The sequence below is a fragment of the Bombina bombina genome, chromosome 6, assembly GCF_027579735.1.
Source record: "Bombina bombina isolate aBomBom1 chromosome 6, aBomBom1.pri, whole genome shotgun sequence".
NCBI classification, from domain to species: Eukaryota; Metazoa; Chordata; class Amphibia; order Anura; family Bombinatoridae; genus Bombina; species Bombina bombina.
Window position 1 is genome coordinate 171002187 of NC_069504.1, and position 24006 is coordinate 171026192.

Genomic DNA, 24006 nt, shown 5'->3' on the forward strand with positions numbered 1-24006 from the left:
AAGTATATCAGTCTGATCCTGCCAAGTAAGGTCAGTCCAGCCCCGAAATACCAGGCAATTCTCCTCTGAACAAGGAACATGACAACCCCAGATGATCGTTTTGGCCTTCTATGGGCCTCGTCAGTGAGGTGCAGCCACATTCCTCTAAGCACACTGGGCAAGGAGTCCACGTCTGGTTTCCCCCATCACCCATAGGGAGACTTCCCCAGGGTCATAATAATTTGCATATGAAGAGAGAAGTGCTCTACCAGGAACGAACAACAGCTCAGTGGCTTGTTCTATGGCGATTTACCACCCGGAAGCAGCCTCTTTTAGACCAGTGTGCTTTTCACAGAAGAAAACTTTCCTGAAGTATATCAGTCTGATCCTGCCAAGTAAGGTCAGTCCAGCCCCGAAATACCAGGCAATTCTCCTCTGAACAAGGAACATGACAACCCCAGACGATCGTTTCGGCCTTCTATGGGCCTCGTCAGTGAGGTGCAGCCACATTCCTCTAAGCACACTGGCAAGGAGTCCATGTCTGGTTTCCCCCATCACCCATAGGGAGACTTCCCCAGGGTCATAATAATTTGCATACGAAGAGAGAAGCGCTCTACCAGGAACGAACAACAGCTCAGTGGCTTGTTCTATGGCGATTTACCACCCGGAAGCAGCCTCTTTTAGACCAGTGTGCTTTTCACAGAAGAAAACTTTCCTGAAGTATATCAGTCTGATCCTGCCAAGTAAGGTCAGTCCAGCCCCGAAATACCAGGCAATTCTCCTCTGAACAAGGAACATGACAACCCCAGATGATCGTTTCGGCCTTCTATGGGCCTCGTCAGTGAGGTGCAGCCACATTCCTCTAAGCACACTGGGCAAGGAGTCCACGTCTGGTTTCCCCCATCACCCATAGGGAGACTTCCCCAGGGTCATAATAATTTGCATACGAAGAGAGAAGCGCTCTACCAGGAATGAACAACAGCTCAGTGGCTTGTTCTATGGCGATTTACCACCCGGAAGCAGCCTCTTTTAGACCAGTGTGCTTTTCACAGAAGAAAACTTTCCTGAAGTATATCAGTCTGATCCTGCCAAGTAAGGTCAGTCCAGCCCCAAAATACCAGGCAATTCTCCTCTGAACAAGGAACATGACAACCCCAGACGATCGTTTCGGCCTTCTATGGGCCTCGTCAGTGAGGTGCAGCCACATTCCTCGAAGCACACTGGGCAAGGAGTCCACGTCTGGTTTCCCCCATCACCCATATATATATATATATATACACCCATACATACACATATATACACATACATACACATATATACACATACATACACACATATATACACATACATATATATATATATATATATATACACATACAAACACATGCATACACATACATACACATATACACATACATACAAATATATTTATTTATATATACACATACATACACATACATACACATACATACAAATACATATACATATATAAACATACATACAAATACATATACATATATACACATACACACACATATATATATACACACATACATACACATACTGTATATACACATACTGTATATATACACATACATACATACACATACATATATATATATATATGCACATACATATACATACTGTATATACACATACTGTTTATATACACATACATACACATATATATATATACACACATACCTGCAAATATATTCACATACATATACATATATACATACACACACACATATATATATATATATATATATATATATATATATATATATATATATATATATATATATATATATATATATACACACACACACATACAAACAAATATATACATATACATATACACACATTTATATATATATATACACACATACATACAAATATATACACATACATATACACACATACATACATATATACACATACATACAAATATATACACATACTGTATATATACACATACATATATACACATACATACATATATATATATGCACATACATATACATACTGTATATACACCTATATATATACACACATACATACATATATATATATACATATACATACACACACACATATATATATATATATATATATATATATACACACACACATACAAACAAATATATACATATACATATACTCACATATATATATATATGTATATACACACATACATACAAATATATACACATACGTATACACACATACATACATATATATACACATACATACAAATATATACACATACATATATATATATATATATATATATATATATATATATATATATATATATATATACATACACATACATATACATATATACCATACACTTACCACCTACAGCTTGATGTTGCCCAGCTGCTCCTTTTTTAAATAATCTGCATATATATCCATACTTAAAAAGGACGACCTGTGTTTTATTATTGGATTAATACATTTTCTACTTTTTTAATAAGTCCTGTGAGTGCCTTTATCACTTTAGGTAGATATTTATGTACTTTTAGTAAAACTTCATTTTAAAATGTTTGTTATTATACTTTTCTAGCTCTAACACTTCACTTCAGGTCTCAAGTTGTGTAAGAATTTTTAGCGCTGTTATATCTTGTACTTGAGAGCAATACATAACTTTTAAATTGTAATATGAGAGATGTTTAGCGTCACCTTTCTATCTATTAAAAGTATAGGGCACTCTAAAGAGATGTCGGCCGCGGTAACCATTCTCTGGTAATTCTGTTTTACTATTGACTTGTACTATTGATGGGCCCGTTATATTGATAGGGAACACTGTGCTATCAGTAGTGCTCCACTTCTGGACCATAACAAATTAGAGCCTGTACTTTTTGCACTACACATTTAATTAAATAAATGTATAATAAAAATATTGTTTGAATTTGAATGGACTAAAGCTGATAAAACCGTCTTTGAATAGATTAGAGCTGGGTTCAAGTCAGCTAAAACCAAGCAAATGCTATAAAGCCAATTAGAATCAAGTATCAAGCTGATATATTTACAAACGTATTTTATTTTATGTTCACAAAGCCATGGTATAAAAACGCATAGTTTTTTGCAGCTACATTTTGGAATGCTAAATCTGTGGTTGCAAATGTACATTTCTAATACACTACATACAGTAGAAGGAGAAAGCTGTTATATTTATACTTGAGACATTATTCCCAATAAATAGGAGGATGAAGTGCTCTTCAGGCAGGAAATGCATCATATAAGTTGGGTGAGATTTTGCATTTGCTTTTTGTTAAAGGACCAGTAAATACAGTAGCTTTGTATAATCAGCAAATGTATGATAAAAAGACAATGCATTATCTCTTAAGGGCCGAATTATCAAGCTCCAAATGGAGCTTGATGCCCGTTTGCGCGCAAGCCTTCAGGCTCGCCGGAAACCGAAGTTATGAAGCAGCGGTCTAAAGACCGCTGCTCCATAACTTGTCGGCCTGCTCTGAGGCTGCGGACATCAAACCGCCCGATCCTATACGATCGGGCTGAATGACACCCCCTGCTAGCGAATCTGCAGCGGGCGGCATTGCACAAGCAGTTCACAAGAACTGCTTGTGCAATGATAAATACGCTGTCGGCATTTATCAATGGGCGGCAGACATGGTATGCTACATCGTATCATGACCGCTCGCACTTTCATAAATCGGCCTCTTAGTCTGAACTTCAAATGAGCAGTAGATTTTTTTCTGACCAATTTCAAAGTTATGTTTATTTCCACTCCCCCTGTATCATGTGACAGCCATTAGCCAATCACAAAAACATATACGTACCATGTGACAACCATCAGCCAATCAGAAATGCATATACATATATTCTGTGAATTCTTGCACATGCACATTAGGAGCTGGTGACTCAAAAAGAGTAAATATAAAACGACTGCACATTTGGTTAAAGGGACACTCAAGTCAAAATAAACTATTAGGATTCAGAAAGAACATGCCGTTTTAAGACACTTTCCAATTTATTTCCATTATCAAATTTTGAACAGTTTTTTTATATGCACACTTTCTGGGAAACAAGCTCCTACTGAGGGTATACATATACTAATCTGTGTTTTGCTGATGGCTGTTACATAATACAGGGGTATCGGAAAATGGGAGAAAAAATAAATTTGCCAAAAAAAAAGTTTACTGCTTATTTTACATTCAGAGTAGGTGTTATTGCATTGTCTTTTTACTTTGTCTTTTATTGTGCACTTGTTAATCATGTGATTCTATGGCATTTAGGGGTCTTTTAATGGAAGTAAATTGGAAAGTTATATGCTCTATCTGAATCATGAAAGTTTAGTTTTGACTAGAGTGTCCCTTGAATTCTATGTTTCTACTTAAAAAATGCCATTTATTCTATCCTTTTGTCTACTATTGTGTATCACAAATCATTTATCGATTGATCGATAAATAGATCTCAGCCAATTTATCTTTATTACCAAAAAGCACAGGGAAATAAATATTTTGCATTATTTTGGGAATCAATATGACCTCTGGTGTCTGGAGAACTTTAGGTACGTCTAAAGAAGATTTGGACTGCTTACTTGTAATTTGTCATGTAGTGAAGTAGCTGTCTGATATCTGTACAGTCTTGGTTATGTGTCAAGTTTCTAAGCCCGTCTGTCCTAAGGGTTCAGCCTCATGGGTCAATGGGAAATAGTAAGGTTGATCACTAAATAGATACAGAGTCTATCACTGAGACTTTAGGAATGACAAAGCCTAATGAACCTTGCGTTAAGATTGGATCTCTCTCCCTTGATAGCACATATCCAATGAGTAACCTATATTAAGGTAGGAGTTGACAGAAAGCAAGCTTGTCTAAGCAACTGAGTACATGTAAAATGACCCCTGTTAGTATAATCTGGGAAGCCAATGACATTTGAACCCTTGTGCAATTAATAAAGTGTTACGGCTATGTGCAAGTTAGTGCTTGCCCGTATCTCTGCATCCATCACACATAAAATAATCTTCATGTTGAATAAACAAAAATTCATGAGAAGTAAGAAAATAAACTAAGTGAACATTAAAAAAAAATAAAAAAAATATGTAAATGTAAAAATGTAATTCCATAAATAGTTGGTGTGAAAATTTATAAAGAAAAGAAGAAAAAAAACAACCTAAAGACATAATTTATGTTTCTATGGAATCAGTTATGCTCAGATTTTCTTACATGTCAGTTATTAACTGAATCACCTTGACAACACTATTTTTATGTTACTGTTTATTTCAATTTTTTTCAATTTCTCTGAATAAAGCACATAAAGAGCTGGTCACAAAACACAGAAATATTAAAGATTTCCTGGAACTGGACTCAGCAGTAATTTTGTAAAAATGAACAAAACATCTAATATAAAGAAACCAGAAATGGAAAAAGAGAAATGATTGAACAACCTTAGTTGTAAAATATTAACACAGTAACCAAAACGAAAGCTGCACAGTTGTAAACACAAAATGTAGTATTAAGGGTATCAAGGGGGGGGGGGCATAAGGAGGCTAATGCACCTCTTGAATTAACTTAAACTCTGGCTGAGATTAGAACCACTCTGCTTTATAGAATGTTATAGATGTTCATTTGTAAATAAACAATAAAACTGATGGGCTGGCTACAGAAGTCCAGCAATCTCCAAGTGACAGTAATTACATTTTACTGGGCACTAAAACAATTCCTTACCTTTATGGGAACAAATCTTCTATTAGTTTGGATTCTGACAATCCCAGATGAATGAATAAATGCTCGCAGAGGTGATATTGATGTCACAAGCACAAATGCTCTGATGAGTGGTACGTCTGGCGATTCTTTTCTGGTAAAGACATGTACACACCTTAGATTTCTATAAGATTTTATATTAGATAGATAGATAGATAGATAGATAGATAGACAGAGATAGATAGCTCTAGCTTAGATGTATGTGTATATATATATATATATATATATATATATATATAATATATATCATAGGGCAATTTTACTGAAGATTAAGATTATGTAGAGTATTAAATAAACAGATATACTGTCTATATATATAAATATATATACTGTATATATATATATATATATATATATATATATATATATATATATACACACACACACAGTTTGGCTTTGCACACTTTCAATCAATATTCAGTGGTAGTCAAAGATTCACATAGCTCACAGATTACTCAAACTTATATATATATATATATATATATACACACACACACACACAAGAATCCAATAATTGCACTCTCTGGATTTGAATCACAGCAACCTTTAATGTGTGACGTTTCGGGGCATTCACCCCTTCCTCAGACAACCATAAAGTGCAAACAACCTTGTAATATACAAATATACATTAAGCCCCTCCTCCTTCAAACATAACCAATCACAAGGGTAAATCATCAGCAGTGAATAACCATGTCATTGTCATAGTGATCAACATACAAAATCATTAACAGTGTACGGATATGCCATGAATATCAGAAATATAAACATCCTGTGTAAATCAAAATCAACAGACATTTTTGGGGGAAAAAACAAACCTTTTTTATATTGCATCCCTTGTGTATTTAATGTGCAAATAAGCGTGTTTTACTGGTAGAGCAATGGAGAGTGATCTAGCTAGCTATTTACATATACATAATTGCACACACTAACCTCTATATCTCATGCTAATAGGGACAGAATGATATCATAACCCATGTCTAATAGTACATCAACTTGATCAAATACAATGTGAAAAATACCTCATGTAATGGTTCTCCATTAGCCAAACAAACAAACATATGCAGCGTGGCGTGGACAGGGCTCACCGGGGAGATGGGGGGCGTATCACGTTACATCATCACATGTGTGACTGCATCCACCAATCAGTTGTAAGAATTTACAATCTCCACTAGTATGGCAAATACACAATTACATCAAAAACTATATTTGCTACTACTGCTCTTAAGTAGGTGAATACCACAGATACAGTCTATCATGGACAAATACGCAGTAAGATTGGCCTGAGACGCAACCGCAACAAAGGGGGGAGTGTTCACAGTGCATCATTGTGCTCATGTACCCTACTAGCCAATCATCTGCACATCCACATGATGCTACAATGTATCTCGCATCAAAAAACTCACTATGATGTACCAAATATATAGACAGGCAGGTACTTGTATTCGAAAATCCACATGTTGCTGTGAAATTACTAACTTGTTCTTAATACTCTGGGAATAGATACTGCACATAAAAAAGAGCCCCTATACTTGGACAGAACGTTATATGTACTTCATATTATGTTTAGACAAAAAATCAATACGTAATTCTACAGCTGTCACTGAATAGGATTAGGACAAAAGAGCCTATATTCAAAAGAACCTATATACAAAAGAGGAGAATATATCTACTACAGAGTTATTACATGTGGGTGTCACGTAGGAAACTAATATCAGCGTCTAGCTGGCTACTACTTCATCATACTCTAACTTCAATCTTTATGTCAATTGGAGTATGGTAGTAAAATTTCCAATCATAAAAAACAGTGCCAATCCACACTGGCATTGAGTCCACCTGGGTATACAGTCCCCAGGGTATATATCCATTTTGATCCTAGCTGTAGAATCCTCTTCTTTCTGTCCCCACCACATCCTAGGGGGGGGGGTATGTGATCAATTAACATCTCCAAGAAGTGCCTCGCTACTGGTTGGTCTGTTTTCTTTATCTCCAAAGGTGTTCTTCGGGCACTCCTATGGTTAGCCACCCTGTTCTTAATGTCATTGTCCATTTTTCCCACATAGTACTTTCCACAAATACAATTAAGTAGGTAGACCATGTATTTGGTAGAACAGGTCAAATGGAATTTGATCTTAAACCTATGGTTGGAGTGTGGATGATGAAATGAGGTACTTTGGATCATTGAATTGCAGGTTGTGCAGCTAACGCATCTGAGGCATCCTGGTTTCTGTGTCTGTAGCCATGATTTCTTGATATAAGCATGTTTAGGGTCAGTAATCATCAGTATGTCCTGTAGATTTCGTCCTCTCTTATATCCCACTCTTGGGGGTTCAGTATTCTGAAAAGGAAGCGATGAGTTGGATGCCAGGAGCCCCCAATGTTCCCTCACTGACCTTGCCAACACATCATATCAATATAGATACAGTATGAAGCAATGTAAGCACTTCCCTTCTGGCGCTCGCTGTCAGCCCCGGTTCTCCCAAACCGTGTGTAGAAGCAAGAAATATAAAAAGTGGTGACGCTGTGTCACCTCCAGGGGATTCAAGCTGCTTATATCCTCTGAGTTAACCTGGCTTCTTTCACCTCCAAAATAAAAAGCTTACAATAGTGTAGTGAGTTTCAAACAGTATGGTAGGCGCACAAACAGGTTATACTCACAAGATTTCAGTTAAAATCAGTCTTTTATTAAAAACATCACAAAGGTGATAAAAGTCGATCAGACAAGTTAATCACTATATTCTCCTCCCCCTGCCAGGCAGTGGAGGTCTTATGATTGGTTCCCCCTATCCTTGGATGTGGTTTCCTTCCTTTGTTCGGTGGCTTGATCTTGTGGTAACCCCTAAAAAAAGGCTGTAGGTCGAGGGTATTCATATTGTACAGGGACATCGGAATCTGACTCTGAGCTGGTATCAATCTTATTCAGTTGTCCCTAGTATACATCCTTTGTCTTTGTTGTCTTTGTGGCCTGTATTTTGTCTCTCTTCTGGACTCAAGATCCATTTGTATACCTGTCTTTCTCTGTAATCCTCAACTACCTGTTTGAGTTTTTTATTTTTAAAGGCAACTAGTGCCTCTTTGTACTCGTTCACTTGTTGCGATAGCTTAGTCAGCCAATCATCCATTTTGTCCTCTTGTAGAATGGTGCTTTAGTGGTATCTAGAGTCTGTATTTCATTCTTAACTTTACTTAGTAAAGATCTCATTCTTAACTTTACTTAGTTCCCAACATTTTTTAGGGGTTACCACACGATCAGGCCACCATAAAAAGGAAGGAGACTACATCCAAGGAGAGGGGGACCAATTGCAAGACCTCCACTGCCTGGCAGTTGGAGGAGAATATAGTGATTAACTTGTCTGATAGACTTTTATCACCTGTGGAACAAAGGTTACTGAATAGAGGCCTGACTTTCATACCTGCCAAGAAACCAAATTAATTTGAGACCGGGTTAGACATACAAAAATTCCAAAGGAATTTGAAATTGAAAGAACATTTTGAACATAATACTGGCCAAGAAGGTGATACAATGTTCAGAAGGAAGAGTACATTTGATCCAGGGAACATCTCTATGAAAGAACTGAAAGCCATAGTTGACCTCTCACATGATCCAAGTATAGTGATCCACAAAGCGGATAAAGGAGGAGCCATCGTGGTACTCAACTATACAGATTACAGTGTGGAGGTTTATTCACAATTGGATGATCAGCTGGTATATTGGCCCTTGTCTTGTAATTCTATGAGGGAATTCCAGAGGATTATTTCAGATACACTGAAGGAGGGCCTTGAACAGAATTGGATTAAGAAGGATATTTATGAATGGCTACAAGTGAAATATCCTATATGACCAATTATTTACACCCTCCCAAAAGTGTATAGGAGTCTACAAAAACCTCCTGGATGCTCCATTGTGTCGGCTAGAGGCTCTCTATTAAGCCCACTAGCTCAATGGGTGGATTTTCACCTCCAACCTATGGTGAAACAAATGAAATCATACGTTTGTGACTCTACTGACATCCTCAATCTTTTACCTAGGATTGGTGTTGTGGAATTAGATGACCTCCTAGTGACTATGAATGTCACAGGTTTGTACACAATCATTCAGGGTAGAAGCCATTAGGAAAGCCCTATTAAAATATCCATATGTGGGACCAGATATCGAATTCATCATCAAAATTCTGAAACTAGGTCTGACCTACAACTTTTTTAGGTATGAGACAAGATATGTATGCAAATCTTTTTCATGGAATACTATGAGAACAATGTGATGAAGGTCAATGAGCATCCCAACATCATTGTATACAAGAGGTACATTGATGATGTCCTTCGGAGCTAGAGGGGGTATGAAAATAAACTTGTAGAATGGTTTAAATTATTGAATGAGCAACTGACACCTGTGAGATTAAAGATAGTACACAGTAAAACAGCTGTAGATTTCCTTGATTTAAGGATCTACAAAAAAAGAGACCCACCTGGGGACAACAATGTACCATAAACCCACAGATAGGAATTCCCTTCTACTAGCAATCAGCTGCCACCCCCATCCCTCATTAGGGCCATACCAAAGGCCCAGATGTACAGAAAGGTGAGGAACAATTCCCAGAAAGAGGAGGTACAGACACAACTACATGAAAGTCAGTAAAGATCTCCCAGAGGGGATACACCTATGACATAATCGAAGGGGCTCAGTAGGCAGCCAATGAATGTACAAGAGCAGAATTGTTGAAAAATCAACAGAAGGTAGACACAAAGAAATGTATGACTTTTGTAACTACTTACACACCTGCTACTAATGTGTTGGCAAGGTCAGTGAGGAAACATTGGGGGTTCCTGGCATCCGACTCGTCACTTCCTTTTCAGGATACTGAACTCCCAAGAGTGGGATATAAGAGAGGACGAAATCTACAGGACATACTGATGATTACTTACTCTAAACATGCTTATATCATAAAATCATGGCTACAGACACAGAAACCAGAATGCTTCAGATGCGTTAGCTGCACAACCTGCAATTCAATGATCCAAAGTAGCTCATGTCACCATCCACACTCCAACCATTGGTTTAAGATAAAATTCCATTTAACCTGTTCTACCAAATTCGTGGTTTACCTACTTAATTGTATTTGTGGAAAGTACTATGTAGGAAAAATGGACAATGATATTAAGAAGAGGATGGCTAACCATAGGAGTGCTCGAAGAACAGCTTTGGAGAAAAAGAAGACAGACCAAATAGTAGCGAGGCACTTCTTGGAGATGAACCATACAGTAATGGATCTTTTCTTCCTATTAATTGCTCATGTACCCCACCTAGGACGTGGTGGGGACAGAAAGAAGAAGATTCTACAGCTAGTAGCAAAATGGATATATACCCTGGGGACTGTATACCCAGGTGGACTCAATGCAAGTGTGGAATGGAACTGTTTTTTATAATTGGAAATTTTACTACCATACTCCGATTGGCATAAAGACTGAAGGTAGAGTATGATGAGGCAGTAGCCAGAAAGACACTGATATTAGTTCCCTATGTGACACCCACATGTAATAATGCTGTAGTAGATATATTCTCTTCTTTTGTATATAGGTTCTTTTGTATATAGGCTCTTTTGTCCTAATCATATTTAGTGACAGCTGTAGTATTGCGTATTGATTTTTGTCTAAACAGAATGTGTAGTACATATAACGTTCTGTCCTAGTATAGGGGCTCTTTTCTTATGTGCAGTATCTATTCCCAGAGTATTAAGAACAAGTTAGTAATTTCACAGCAATATGTGGATTTTCAAAATACAAGTACCTGCCTCTCTATATTATTGGTACACCATAGTGAGTGTTTAGATGTGAGATACATTGTAGCATCATGTGGATGTGCAGATGATCGGCTAGTAGGGTACATGAGCACAATGATGCACTGTGAACACCCCCCCTTTTGTTGCGGTTGCGCCTCTGACCAGTCTTACTGCATATTTGGATATGATAGACTGTATCTGTGGTATTCACCTACTTAAGATCAGCAGTAACAAATATACACCTAGATTCCGAGTTTTGCGTTAGAGGCTATGCGGTGCTAACGAGCAGTTTATGCTCACCGCTCACTTACAGACAGTGCTGGTATTACAGGTTTTTACAAACCCGGCGTTAACAGAGAAAAAGTGAACATAGAGCAAAATTTTGCTCCACATCTCACTCCAATACCAGCGCTGCTTACGTTAGCGGTGAGCTGGTGTAACGTGCTCTTACACGATTTCCCCATAGGTATCAACGGGGAGAGCCGGCTGAAAAAAAGTCTAACACCTGCAAAAAAGCAGCGTTTAGCTCCTAACGCAGCCCCATTGATTCCTATGGGGAAATAAAATTTAAGTTTGCACCTAACAACCTAACATGAACCCCAAGTCTAAACACCCCTAATATTACACTTATTAACCCCTAATCTGCCGCCCCCAACATAGCCGACACCTACATTATAACTGTTAACCCCTAATCTGCCGCTCCGGACATCGCCGCCACCTACATTATACTTATTAACCCCTAATCTGCTGCCCCAACATCGCCGACACCTACATTATATTTATTAACCCCTAATCTGCCGCCCCCAACATCCCTGCCACTATTCTAAATTTATTAACCCCTAAACCTAAGTATAACCCTAACCATAACAACTCCTAACTTACATGTAATTTAAATAAATCTAAATAAAATTCATATCATTAACTAAATTATTCCTATTTAAAACTAAATACTTACCCGTAAAATAAACCCTAAGCTAGCTACAATATAACTAATAGTTACATTGTATCTAGCTTAGGGTTTATTTTTATTTTACAGGCAAGTTTGTATTTATTTTAACTAGGTACAATAGTTACTAAATAGTTATTAACTATTTAATAAATACCTAGTTAAAATAAATACAAATTTACCTGTAAAATAAAACCTAACCTAAGTTACACTAACACCTAACACTACACTATAATTAAATTATTTCCCTAAATTAAACACAATTAAATACAATTAAAAAAAAATAGCTAAAGTACAAAAAAAAGAACCCACTAAATTACAGAAAATAATAAACAAATTACAAGATTTTTAAACTAATTACACCTAATCTAATCCCCCTAACAAAATAAAAAAGCCCCCCAAAATAAAAAAAGCCCTACCCTACACTAAATTACAAATAGCCCTTAAAAGAGAAGTCTTCATCCAACCGGGCCGAAGTCCTCAACGAAGCCGGGAGAAGTCTTCATCCAAGTCGGGCGAAGTGGTCCTCCAGACGGGCAGGAGTCTTCATCCAAATGGCATCTTCTATCTTCATCCATCTGGCGCGGAGTGGGTCCATCTTCAAGACATCTGACGCGGAGCATCCTCTTCATCCGACGGCTAACACTGAATTAAGGTTCCTTTAAATGACGTCATCCAATAATAGGATAGAATTCTATCAGCCAATAGGATTGAGCTGGCATTCTATTGGCTGTTCTAATCAGGGCATGCATATTTGCCCCTGGACAAGGGCATGCATATTTGCCCCTGTCCGTCTGACCTCGCCTCTGGCAGGCACAAATTCAACAATCCGCTGCACAAATTTAACATTGTACACAAGTGCTCCTTTGTTCTCGCATTCAACCCCACCCTCTGCCTGCACACAGCCAATCACGCATGGGCTAGAGCTGTTAATCTCCCAGGTCGAACAAGAACGGGGAGATTGAAATTTTCCACCTGAGAGTTGGAGAACTGACCGCAGTCTCTCTTGTGCGAACCTGCGGTCAAAGGGAGGAGAAGGGCTAGATAAATCAAGCCCTTTGTCATTTTATGATACAGGAAAACATTTGGCAGTGATCCTATACAACGTCTCTCCATATGCAATAATAAAATACCTGTACAAGTCATCAATAATAAGTGACAGGTTAGAGTGGGTAAGAGGCTGCCCCTTTTATTCTCCAAATAGCTGTTCCTTGTCCTCTCTGGGATGATTCAATGCAAAAGTAAATAAAGAGATAGAACCAGATATAACACTGCATAGAATTGAACATTTGTTCTTCAATTAACAAATGAACATTTTCACCAGCCATAAAATACAATGCACTATGCATGAACCTTTGTCTCTGCATCATAACAGCATAAAGTGGATGATTAAACAGGGAAAGATGATTGTTAAATTCCTCAAAAACATATTTGCACAAAATGTCACAAATCAGAGTATTAGTATGAGAAAGTATTTGCCAGGGTATTGAAGTATGTCAGTGTATTGGTTTAGTTTACCTCGTAAAAATAAAATATTTTTCTAAGACTAATGTTGGTCTAACTATTTCTTGCCAATTATGAAGCAAAAGCTTGTATGTCAGCTTCCAAAGGATTGTGTGCAATATATGAGATTCAGGTTATTTACTCAAGTAGTCAAGCTAGAAGCATCTCACATCTTGCTGGGCTATTAGTGATACCATCTCAGTTGATTGATAGGAAGTTCATGGACAGAACTACAGGGGTGCAGATGCGCAACTGCGACCGGGCCCCTGAGGGTGGGGGCCCAGCTTAAAAAATAAAAACAATTTTCATTAAAAAACGTTGACCTGCCACTGCCTGCACTGATATCATGTGAGTGTGACGTGATGCTTTACTAGTGTCTCTATCTCTGTATACAGGGGTTAGTGTTTCTGTTTTACCCAATGGTATTTATGTGTGTGTGTGTGTATGTGTGTTTATTTATGCATGTATGTATGTGTGTGTATGTTTGTGGAACCAGCAAATTACAGACCTTGCTACTACAGCATGGGGGGCAGGGAGTAAACAGTGTCACTATAGAGTACCACTATATACAGTACGGGGGGCTGGACCATGTCACAGACAACTGTGGTCACTATATTAAGTACTAGGGTGGGTAGGGTCAGGCCAGCCATCTCACCGGCAGATTACAGACTGTGTCACTAACTTAATATATACAGTACTGGTGGATTAAACAGTGTCATTATATACAGTAATAGGGGGTCAGACCATCTCACAGACTGTGGACACAGGGTACCTCCTTTTGCAGACATGCAATCTGATTCACATTCTGTGTTAAATGTTAAAAAAAAAAAAAGTATCAAATTCACCTTTTTTGGGGGGGCCCTTTTAAGATTCTTGCACCTGGGCCCTATGGTTTCTAGTTACGCCACTGAGGAAGTTCATATCTCACTTCTAAACTTCCCTCTTTAAAGACAATGATCCTAACCCTACTGATGGAAACGCTATAAATGAGAGTATGAAGATTGTTTGAGGACTTGTTTGATCATAAATAACAGAAATGTATTCACAGATCACTGTGGTCATGTTTTAAACAAACCTAACTCAGTAATTGGAAGGTTTTGAAAGATTTTACAATTTGTAACCATTTTTTGAAATACCTTAATTTGAGATCTGTTGTGTTGTAAATAGTTTTTTTTTGTAAGACATAACAGTTTAATCGTTTTTTAAAAAAATATTTCAACATTAACCGGATGAGTTGTAAGCATAAGTCACTTAGCTCGTTTTTAAAAGTCCTCCACTGTGAGTAAAAAAACCCTCCTTACTAGTACTGTTTTTGTTTTGGTTCAAAAAAGTGTAAGGAACAGCAACCTGTTAGCAGTTCAGGCAAGGAGTACAGGGTCAGCCAATCCCTCATTAGTAGACAAACATGAAGAAGGGTACTACAGCCTAAATTAGGTTAATTAAAAAGAGACCTTTATTGTTCCATTGTCCAAAGTACAAAAGCAACCTGTATCCGGTCCTTAGTCATGTCTATGTGTGTATACACAAGGGTCATCTTTTATACCTGCAAACAGGTGTGTAACTATTACACAATATTGCCATCTAGTGGTCATTGTAATATTACATATTCTTATTCTCATTATTTTCTCTTTTTCTTAAAGAAACAATGCCATCTATTGATTCCATAAATACAAACACATATAGCCGAAAGTTTATACAAAATAAAAAAACAAAAACAAAGGTTAGCGCACTACACAATCATAGTCCTCAAAATATGGATAATGAGATCAAAGTGCTGGATAAATAGAATCAATATGTGTTCAATAAAGGTCTCTTTAATTAACCTGATTTAGGCTGGAGTAACCTTCTTCATGTTTGTTTTGGTTCAACCCGCTAGGTTGCGCTTTTCAGATAAATGTAGCGTGCTCCTGCAGTGGATAAAGCTGTCTGCAGAGGACTATTAGAAACTATAAAAGTAACGAATTTACAACTACAATAGTGCAAAGACTACTAGTCTTTGCACTATTGTAGTTGTAAATTCTGCCCATACTGCAGAATTATGGGGCAAACATTTTAATGTTTACTTCCCCTTTAACTGTGTGAGAAGACTTCTGTAGCTTCATTAATTCATACTAAGAGGTAAGAAAATGCTACATTTCTTTTTAATGCATTCTCAAAAAGATTGCATTAGTTTATTAGTTTAATATAAGTGTTAAATCACCCATATGCTTTTTATTCATGTTGTAAAACTTTTATTGTAAGGCCTATTGAGTTTTTGATGAAAACTCACAAATATAAAAAGCTATGACACAAGGTTCATACTGAGTTGAAAATTGAAAAAAACAGGGAAAATTCTATATTTTAACTGTAAAGCAGGTTCATGTTAAGAAAATTGCACATAGTACCAGATCTTTATCCTTTAACAAAAAGCATTAATATCATATTTTATCTAAGATTTATAATTACCAAAATGATGACATCTTGAAGACATTTTTTAAAATGCTATACAAATGTATATATATTTAAAAAAATTAAAGAGTTCTTAATATACATTTCTTAGAACATACAGTATATATTAGATTTACAAATATATTTTTGACATTCTTAATTCCATTATTTTGCCAACTACCTTCAGAACATGAAGTACAGATAGCCTGGTTTTTATTTGTTTTACAAATGTACCCTTTACGGTTGTTTTTTCTTTCTGAATTTATGTAATGTGAAGAAAGATTAGTTTTTCCGTCTCTTTCCAAAAACGGACCAAATATATAATGAATTCTTGAAATAGCAGACTTAATGGTAAATGACCATTTTGGCTATTCCAAAAGGCTAGTTTGTATTACAGAAATCCAACTAGTATTTTCCAAGATCATGACATAAAAAAAATGTGTAAATATTTTCAGGCACTATGTTGATGAAACAAACAAAAAAAACAACCTATGGATTTTGTTTGTCATTTGCTTAACTTCAAAATTCTATAGTATCACTGGATATTGTCCCCACAATTAAACCACTATCGAATCATAGTTCAGTGTTAGCTATACTGTCTCTACTTGCAATACTCAGGGTCAAGTCTGCAGCTACTTAAAGGGACAGTCTACACCTTAGTTATCTTAAAGTCATACCTTAGATTTAGCTGCAAATAGCCTCCTGCACCCTTTAATATATCATGTAGCAGGAATGGTGAAAACGTTATTATAAAATTAATATTGTTTCTGGCCACTTTGAAATGACTGCAAAGCTCAGCCCACTGATGACATCAAGAGCTGGACTGCATCTAGACACTGCTGAATAGCATTGGCAATCTGTTGAATCCAACTGGGGAGCCTTTTGTGATTGGATGCCATATGCAACCCAGATTGTGATGTCATCAGTGGTCGGAGCATGGCAGTCATTTCAAAGTGGCCAGAAACAATATTCATTTTAAAATAACTTTTTTTTAACTATTTTTGCTGCATGGTATAGAAAAGGTGCAGGAGGCTATTTGCAGCTTAAAGGGGCAGTCAACTCCAAAATTGTTGTTGTTTAACATATAGATAAAGCCTTTACTACTCATTACCCAGTTTTGCACAAACAACATTGTTTTATTAATATACTTTATAAAATATAAACGTCTAAATTTCTGCCTGTTTCTAAGCCACTACAGACAGCCTCTGATCAAATGCTATTTTATTAGCTTTTCACAACAAGAGACTGCTAATCCATGTGGGCCATATAGATAACATTGTGCTCTATCCTGTGGGTTGTGGATGACACAGCAATTATTAGCACTTATTGACTAAAATGCAAGTCAACAGATAATAAATACGATTTTAAGATTTGAATCCACTATCTCATTCTTTCCTGCCTCGACTAATGCAACTCTGTCCTCTCTGGTCTACCTAGTTGCTGCCTAGCTCCTTTACAATCCATAATGAATGTCTCTGCCAGGCTCATCTTCCTTACACGTCACACTTCATCTGCTGCACCTCTCTGCCAATCCCTTCACTTGCTTCCTCTTGCCTCCAGGATTAAACACAAAATCCTCACTCTGACATACAAAGCCCTCAACTGCACTGCTCTCCCCTACATTTCAGACCTTGGGGTCTATTTATGTAGGTGCGGACAGACATGATCCGCTATAGCGAATCATGTCTGACGCACATCGCTAAATGCTGACAGCATATGCTGTCGGCATTTTTTCATTGCACCAGCAGTTCTGGTGAACTGCTGGTGCAATACTGCCCCCTGCAGATCCGCGGCCAAACGGATCAGGCTGATTGCTGTCTGCCACCTCAGAGGTAGCAGACGAGTTAAGGAGCAGTGGTCTTAGGACCGCTGCTTCTTAACTTCCGCTTCAGTCGGAACTGAAGTGGAGAGGGTCGGAAGCAGCATCCGCTGCTTCTTAAATAGAACCCCTTGTCTCCAGATACTCTCCCTCCCATCCCCTTTTCTTTGCTCATGATCTCCTCCTCTCTTGTTACTTCCTCACATTTCCATTTAAAGAACTTTTCCAGACTGGCCCCTATCTTCTGAAACTCTCTGTCTCGCTCCACAAGACTCTCCCCTAGTTTTAACAGCTTCAAACGTTACCTAAAGATTCTACTATTCAGGGATGCATACAACCTACACTAACCATTCCTACCTCCATTGCTTTCCCCTTGAACTCCTTATAATGTAGGCCTATGAGCCCAGCTGCTTGCAGATCACCTTCATTAGAGCTGACTACAACAGTGCAACTCTCGGCAGGGCCCTCTACCCATCTGATCCCTATAAATGTTATCCTGTATACCGACTGTTTATAGTGCTGCGGAATCTGTTGGCACTCTACAAATACCTGATAATAATAAATAATAATGATAATAATAAATAAATAGCAATGTGATCAGGGGGCTGTCAAAATAGGCTTAGATACAAGGTAATCACAGAGGTTAAAAGTATATTAATATAACCATGTTGGCTGTGCAAAACTGGGAAATGAGTAAAAAAGATTATCTTTTTAAACAATAATAATTTTGGAGTTGACTGTCCCTTTAATGTAAGGTAAGACTTTAAGAAGACTAAGGTGTAGACTGTCCCTTTAACTGAGATAGTGTCTGTACAGGTTTTTCTATAAAGTCACATTATGACAGCCATCTTGGAAACCCTGGCACCCTATTTGTAAAGGAAAATCTATATGCTTTCCTTACACTGTGAGCATACCTCCCAACATCTGCCAGATGTTTGTGGTTAAAAGACAGGGTTACATACAGAGGGGCTGGATTACAAATGGTTCCTGGGCATGTCCTCCAGGTCTGTGGGCTTGTATGGGCAGGGCTTGGGACACCAAGGAGCTTTGGGCAATAACTGGGCCATCCCTCACAACATGTGACAATACCACAGGATACAGTTGGGAGGCTTGTGTGAGACCTGTTTTGTAAAGGGTTGGGCATAAAACAGGGAGACCCTGGGCCCAACCAGGCCTCCTATATAAAAAAACAATACTGATTGCAGAATAAGAGAAACCCCCAAGAGGTGTGGCATTCAGATTGTTTAGAAATGATCAGGATGGATTCTAGCGAAGTTTACGCATGAGCTAAAGGGCTAAATAGCACACTACTTGTAATCTGGACTATGATCTTTAAACTGTCCAAGTCAGTTCTCAAAAAAATGAATAATTGAACCATTCACAAAAAATATGCAGGAAAAAAATTATATTGTTAAGGAGCATCAAAAATTGTAACAACATTCTTCACCAAAAAAATCTTATTTTATCAAAAATGTTAAATTTGTATGTTAACTACACAGGAATAAATCATATTAAATATGAACAGTGTAAATTGTAATTTAAGTACAATGGATGTGCAAAAAATGCGTACTTAAAAGTACAAAATACAAAGCGTAAATTGTTGTTTTTGCGAAAAATGGGTTGAACAAGGGAGTTCCAGGGGCGTATATGTCTCTCAAATCCCAGCGTAATTCTGTAAGGATTTTCCCACTGCAGATTTCACAGGTTTTTTTTTGCCAGACTCAAATACTTAATACCCTAATAAACAAACAATTGCATATGAAAACAGAAGCAGTGTAATTTATATTGGTTGCAGGATTTCATTTTTTAAAGTTTGTCCCCTTCTCCTTTCTAACTTTGTTCTATGGAACAAAGTTTCCTTTTCCATTTTTTACCAATAATTCCACCTTGGTAGCCTCTACGAGGGTCAGCGTGAAAAATCCCATCTGATCTGGAGAGCTTTAGAGAATCGTCCCCTTACACTTTATTACTGATTGTTACATGGCAGACAAGCATCTTGCAATGGGTTCTACATCTTTAAACTTGCAAGAGGTACACAAAACTTTAAATAATCATTGTTTGTTAACAGCTGAAAATAGCCATCAATCTCCACCCACAGCTTTCTTTTTGTCCACGTTTAATATTTTCAGTTAGCTATTTCAAATTGCACATGCACAAATCAGCATGTTAGAGTAGGGAAACATATTAATGAGTTGATTGTAATTGGAGAAACTTAACATAACTTAATATACATGCAATAGGTGGGCGGAGATTCTAACAAACAATGAACATTTAAATGTTTAATTAGCTTCTTACAAGCTTATAGATGTGAGATGTAATCAAAATTATGATTAGGTCTTTAATTTATCATGTCAGTTCATTTATTTATTTTTATTGTCAACTGTTTGTGGAAAGTAATCGAAGAATGGCTTTTGGCTCACTTTAAATGTCTGTCTTTAATCAATCACATTTTAAATTTTTTTATTAATTTGCTAAATGTATATGTTTCTATTTAAACACCAAGGGCCCGTTGATCTCTGGACTCTGGACTGGTGAGATTATTTAAGAATGCTCGCAAGTACTTATATTTCCCTGGTGAAATGATCTAAAGCCTCTTTTTTACCATGAATTCAGGGTGTCTCGATAAAGGACGTATGCTACATTTTTGTATGGGAAGGAGATGCAAACAATACAAACATGCACAATGAAAATCATACTAAACAAATAATTGAACCATTCAGACATAAAAATACGCAGGAAAAAAATTTGTTTTGTTAAGGTGCATCAAAAAATGTAACAAAAATAGTATTTAATCAAAAATGTAAAATATGTATGCAAATTACACAGGAATACGTTGTATTAAATATCCATAGTGTAAATAGGAATTTAAGTGCAAAAAGCACCTAGAAATTCATACTTAAAAGTGTTGTTTATTCATAAAATGGTCTGAACATGGGCGTCCATGGGCATGAATGAAATTGCCTCTTAAATCCCAGCGTAATTTTCTAAACATTTGTGCCCTACAGAGGTTGTGACAAAATACAAAAAAATATTTAATACCCTATTAGAAAACACATGCATACAAAAACAGGTGATTGTAAGATGCTATACACAGAAAGCAGTTTCATGTGATTTGTTTTTGATGCAGGATTTAATTTTTAAAGTAGGTCCCCTGCTCACTGCTAACTTCGCTCTACCCAGCAACAATTCTCTTCCCAGCAAGCTCAATGACAAATTTTATTTTTTTCATAGCAAGTATACATTTTTCATTCAAATGAATAATACAATATATATATATAAGCAATTAAATGTTCTTACAATAATGTCTTAAAGGCTTGGTTAGTATCATGAGTTGGTGTAAATTTTGCGTTAGTTTCACCTCTTGAAACGCCAAAAGTAGAACACAATGGAAGATTCTGTAGCCCTATAAGAAACAAAATATAAAATAAAAGTTGTAAGCTCATTAACATATACAGATGAATAAACTACAGGTTTACAAATCTCCGGAGCCAAGGAATTGTGACTGGCTGTTTACTTTTTTAGACTATTCTACATAAACCATTGTGTCTGATAGTATTTTTGAGGGATATACAAGTGCAAAAAGAAAATGCTCTAATCATTAAGAGGAATTAATAATTGCACTATTGTTTTCAAATAGCTACAAATGGGTTAAGCACATAGTTACAGTCAGGTCCAGAGCAGCAATGCAGTTCTGGAAGCCACCTAAAAAATATGTGTGACATGAGGAATTTGTGTGTAGCCACCAATCACTAGCTAGATTCCAGCAGTGCACTGCTTCTACTGAGCCTACCTAAGTATGCTTTTCAACAAAGGGGACCATGAGAATAAATTAAATTGGATCATGGAAGCAATTTGCATGCTCAATCTGAACCATGAAATGTAATTGTGTCTTTCATGTCCCCTTAATCTTGGTAAAAATGTGTTTGCCCAAGTTAAACATTCTTAATAGATTACTTTGTTAAAACAAATAAATGCATTATAACTAAACGTTATATCTCATTTTGTTCTAAACTGGTAAATACATAAATTCTAAGGCTAAATAAATATAGCCACCAGGTTACCCAAATATTGTTTGAATTAATTTGTTTTTATTAAGCCATCATATCTCTGCAAGACACAGTGAGGTTATTTCTAAAAGTCACATTATATATTTTCTAAAAAATATTGCTTCTAAAAATCTATTTTTGTATATTTAAAATAATTTATGTATCTAAAGCTGGGCTTGATAAAACATGATTGCTAGAAATTTGAAATTAATTTGTCAACCCATTTTCTAAGGAGGCTGTGATCCCAAAAGTGTATACAAGGGAGGAAGCAAACAAGTCAAATTAAAATAGAATTTAACAAATACATATGTTAAAACATTTCTTCCTAAATGTGTATGAAACACAGAGTGTGCTTTTTAATGAAATTACATGTATATTCCTTTTAGAGGTAAAAACTTTTTATTGCATTTAGCCTTAATTTTCCACAGTAAACATACACATTTTATTTAAATATACTGTGCATTAAAACAAAACTAAGATGTGAGTTTTCCTTACACCAATCAATTATGCAATTTTTTTCTGCTTCTTATAATCTCAATTTGCAAAAATGACAAATTACAATTTTAAAAGCATATATAATGCCGTTTACAAGCACTAGGTGGCAATCACAAGCTTCTAAAAGATATTTATATTTCTGAGAAAAAGCCCACAAGGGAAAGTTAAAGAAAGAGCTATTAAATATAATCATGACATTTGAGTCAAATGCAAAAGAAAAAAAGAAATAATAATTTTACAATTTTTAGCTATTACTTGGAAATTCTGTTTTGTATACTGTTAAGGTCAGGAGCACTTTAGGCTTCAATCAATGCCCTCAGCTTCCCAGAAACTATTGGATTACCTGGTTGACATTCTGCAATATTTGTTTTATCTATACTTGCATTTTCTTGATGTCTGTACATAATCTCTATCTAAGGCTGCAAGTCGCCCTCTATATCAATACTGGATGACAGAAAGATTACTCAAAGAAGTATATAATGCCATAATTAGATCTAGATCAAACTACTAGCCTTACAGTCTTTCTGTGAGCCCTTTAGGCACAAGACCCAAATTACTTGCAATCATTCTATGAGTTATCAATCCACATAAGACCTCAGATCAGATCCAGATGGCCTTACAGCACTTCTAAAAACCTCAAGCCCATATTTGTCCTCAAATTAGACCCAAACTGTCCACATTCCAATACCACATCAGACCTCAGATTATATTTAGATTTCCCTGCAACACTTCTAAAAGCCCCATACCCACATTAGTCCTTGGATTAGACCCAAACTGCCCAGAATTTAATCTAGGAGCTCCATACCCATATGAGACTTTGGAACAGACACAGATGTCATGCAGTCCCTCCATAATCCTTATAGCCACATCAAACCTTAAAACAGATCCTATGGCACTACAGCTTCTCTATAAGTCACAAAATCACATCAAACTTGTGACCCTTTAGGCCTCTATCAAATACCCATATCACACTTTAGTCTTTTCCCCTGCAGCCCCTCCAGAAGTCCCATACTAACTTCAAATCAAATCCACTGCCCTGCAACCCCTCTTTAAAACACATACCCATATGAGACTGGCTCTGCAACCCCTCTTTCAGCCACATACCCCATATGAGACTGGCTGTGCAACCCCTCTATCAGCAACATAACCAGTTCCCTGGCAATGCAAGCCATTATGGTAATATCTATTGGGACGGCTGTTGGCTGCTGCTCCTGTTTTCCCTAGGCACAATGTGCTGTTTCTAAGGCACCACCCACAAAGTATTTGTATGCAGGGGGAGACATA

At 36.7% G+C, this 24006-nt stretch overlaps 1 protein-coding gene across 1 annotated transcript in view; it reads right to left on the reverse strand.

Annotated features, from left to right (window-relative positions):
* Positions 1-24006, reverse strand: part of CPED1 (cadherin like and PC-esterase domain containing 1) — a 654007-nt gene that overhangs the window by 424192 nt on the left and 205809 nt on the right. The window contains exons 5-6 of the mRNA XM_053719194.1: positions 21479-21584; positions 5677-5806 (exon numbers count right to left, since the gene is read on the reverse strand). Coding sequence (XP_053575169.1) covers positions 5677-5806; positions 21479-21584 — 236 coding nt within the window. The remainder of the gene's footprint in view (positions 1-5676; positions 5807-21478; positions 21585-24006) is intronic.